The sequence below is a fragment of the Lepidothrix coronata genome, unplaced genomic scaffold (assembly GCF_001604755.1).
Source record: "Lepidothrix coronata isolate B3197 unplaced genomic scaffold, Lepidothrix_coronata-1.0 Scaffold458, whole genome shotgun sequence".
Taxonomy (NCBI): domain Eukaryota; kingdom Metazoa; phylum Chordata; class Aves; order Passeriformes; family Pipridae; genus Lepidothrix; species Lepidothrix coronata.
In genome coordinates this window covers 3242-5000 of record NW_016690638.1, presented here as the reverse complement: position 1 = coordinate 5000, position 1759 = coordinate 3242, and the positions used below count along the sequence as shown (strand labels likewise).

General features: G+C 54.3%; 1 protein-coding gene across 1 annotated transcript in view; it reads right to left on the bottom strand.

The window, feature by feature from the left end:
• Positions 1–240, bottom strand: part of RFC5 (replication factor C subunit 5) — a 3084-nt gene extending 2844 nt beyond the window's left edge. Inside the window, exon 1 of the mRNA XM_017839691.1 lies at positions 11–240. Coding sequence (XP_017695180.1) covers positions 11–240 — 230 coding nt within the window. The remainder of the gene's footprint in view (positions 1–10) is intronic.
• Positions 241–1759: the final 1519 nt, after the last annotated feature.

The following is a 1759-nucleotide window of genomic DNA, read 5'->3' as shown; positions in this document are numbered from 1 at the left end:
TCCCTCCCACTTTTTCCTCCCCCCGTCCCCGCTCACCTCCAGCACCATGGAGCCGAATTCCCTGTCCCGGTAGAGCTGCCTGGCACAGGCCAGGATGGTGGAGGTTTTCCCTGTGCCGGGCGGGCCATAGAGGAGCAGGTGCGGGAGCCGATCCTCGCTGATGAACCGCTGCACTGCGGGACACCGGGATACCGGGACATGGGGAGATGGGGATACCGGCACACCGGGATACCGGGACATGGGGAGATGGGGATACCGGCACACCGGGATACCGGGACATGGGGAGATGGGGAGATGGGGATACCGGCACACCGGGATACCGGGACATGGGGAGATGGGGATACCGGCACACCGGGATATGGGGATTCTGGGATACTGGGAGATGGGGATACCGGGACATGGGGATATGGGGATTCTGGGAGATGGGGATACTAGGATACCAGGACATCAGGATATTGGGATACTGGGACACCAGGATATGGGAATATGGGGATACCGAGACACCGGGATATGGGGATTCTGGGATACTGGGAGATGGGGATACCGGGAGATGGGGATACTGGGACACCAGAATGTTAGGATACCAATACCAGGACAGGGGGATACCAGGACACCGGGATATGGGGATTCTGGGATACTGAGATATGGGGATACTGGGATACCGGGACATTGGGATATTGGGATACTGGGACACTGGAATATGGGGATACCAGGACACTGGGATATGGGGATACTGGGATACTGGGACACTGGGATATGGGGATACCAGGATAGGGATATGGGGATACTGGGATATCAGGATACTGGGATATGGAGACAACGGGATATGGGGATGCCAGGATACTGGGATATGGGGATACTGGGGTATTGGGATACCGGGACACCAGGATATGGGGATACTGGGATATGGGGATACTGGGGTATCGGGACACCGTGACACTGGGATATGAGGGTATCAGGACACCAGGATACTGGGATATGAGGACAATGGGATATTGGGATATGGGGATACTGGGACACCGGGATATTGGGATACCAGGATAGGGATATGGGGATACCAGGATATCAAGATACTGGGATATGAGGATACTAGGATATGGGGATACTGGGATATGGGGATACTGGGGTATCAGAACACTGGGATATTGGGATATGAGGATATCAGGACACCAGGATACTGGGATATGGGGACAACGGGATATTAGGATATGAGGATACCGGGATACCGGGACACCAGGATATTGGGATACTGGGATACCGGGATATTTGGACACTGGGGTACCGGCATATGGAGATATTGGGATATGAGGATATCAGGATGTCGGGATATGGGGATATCGAGATACCAGGACACCGGGATATTGAGACACCGAGAGATGGGGATATAGGGATATCAAGACATCGGGATATGGGGATGTTGGGATACCGGGACACCGGGATACTGAGATTATTGGGATATGGGGATATCGGGACACCAGGATATGGGGATATGCGGATATTGGGGTATCGGAATATCGCGATATGGAGATATCAGGACACAGGGGTATTGGGATACCAGGATATCAGGATGCCGGGATATCGGTACAACGAGATATGGGGATATGCAGCTATCGGGATCCCGGAGTATCGGGATCCCGGGACACTGGGATATGGGGATATGCAGCTATCGGGATCCCGGAGTATCGGGATCCCGGGACACTGGGATATGGGGATATGCAGCTATCGGGATCCCGGAGTATCGGGATCCCGGGACATCGGG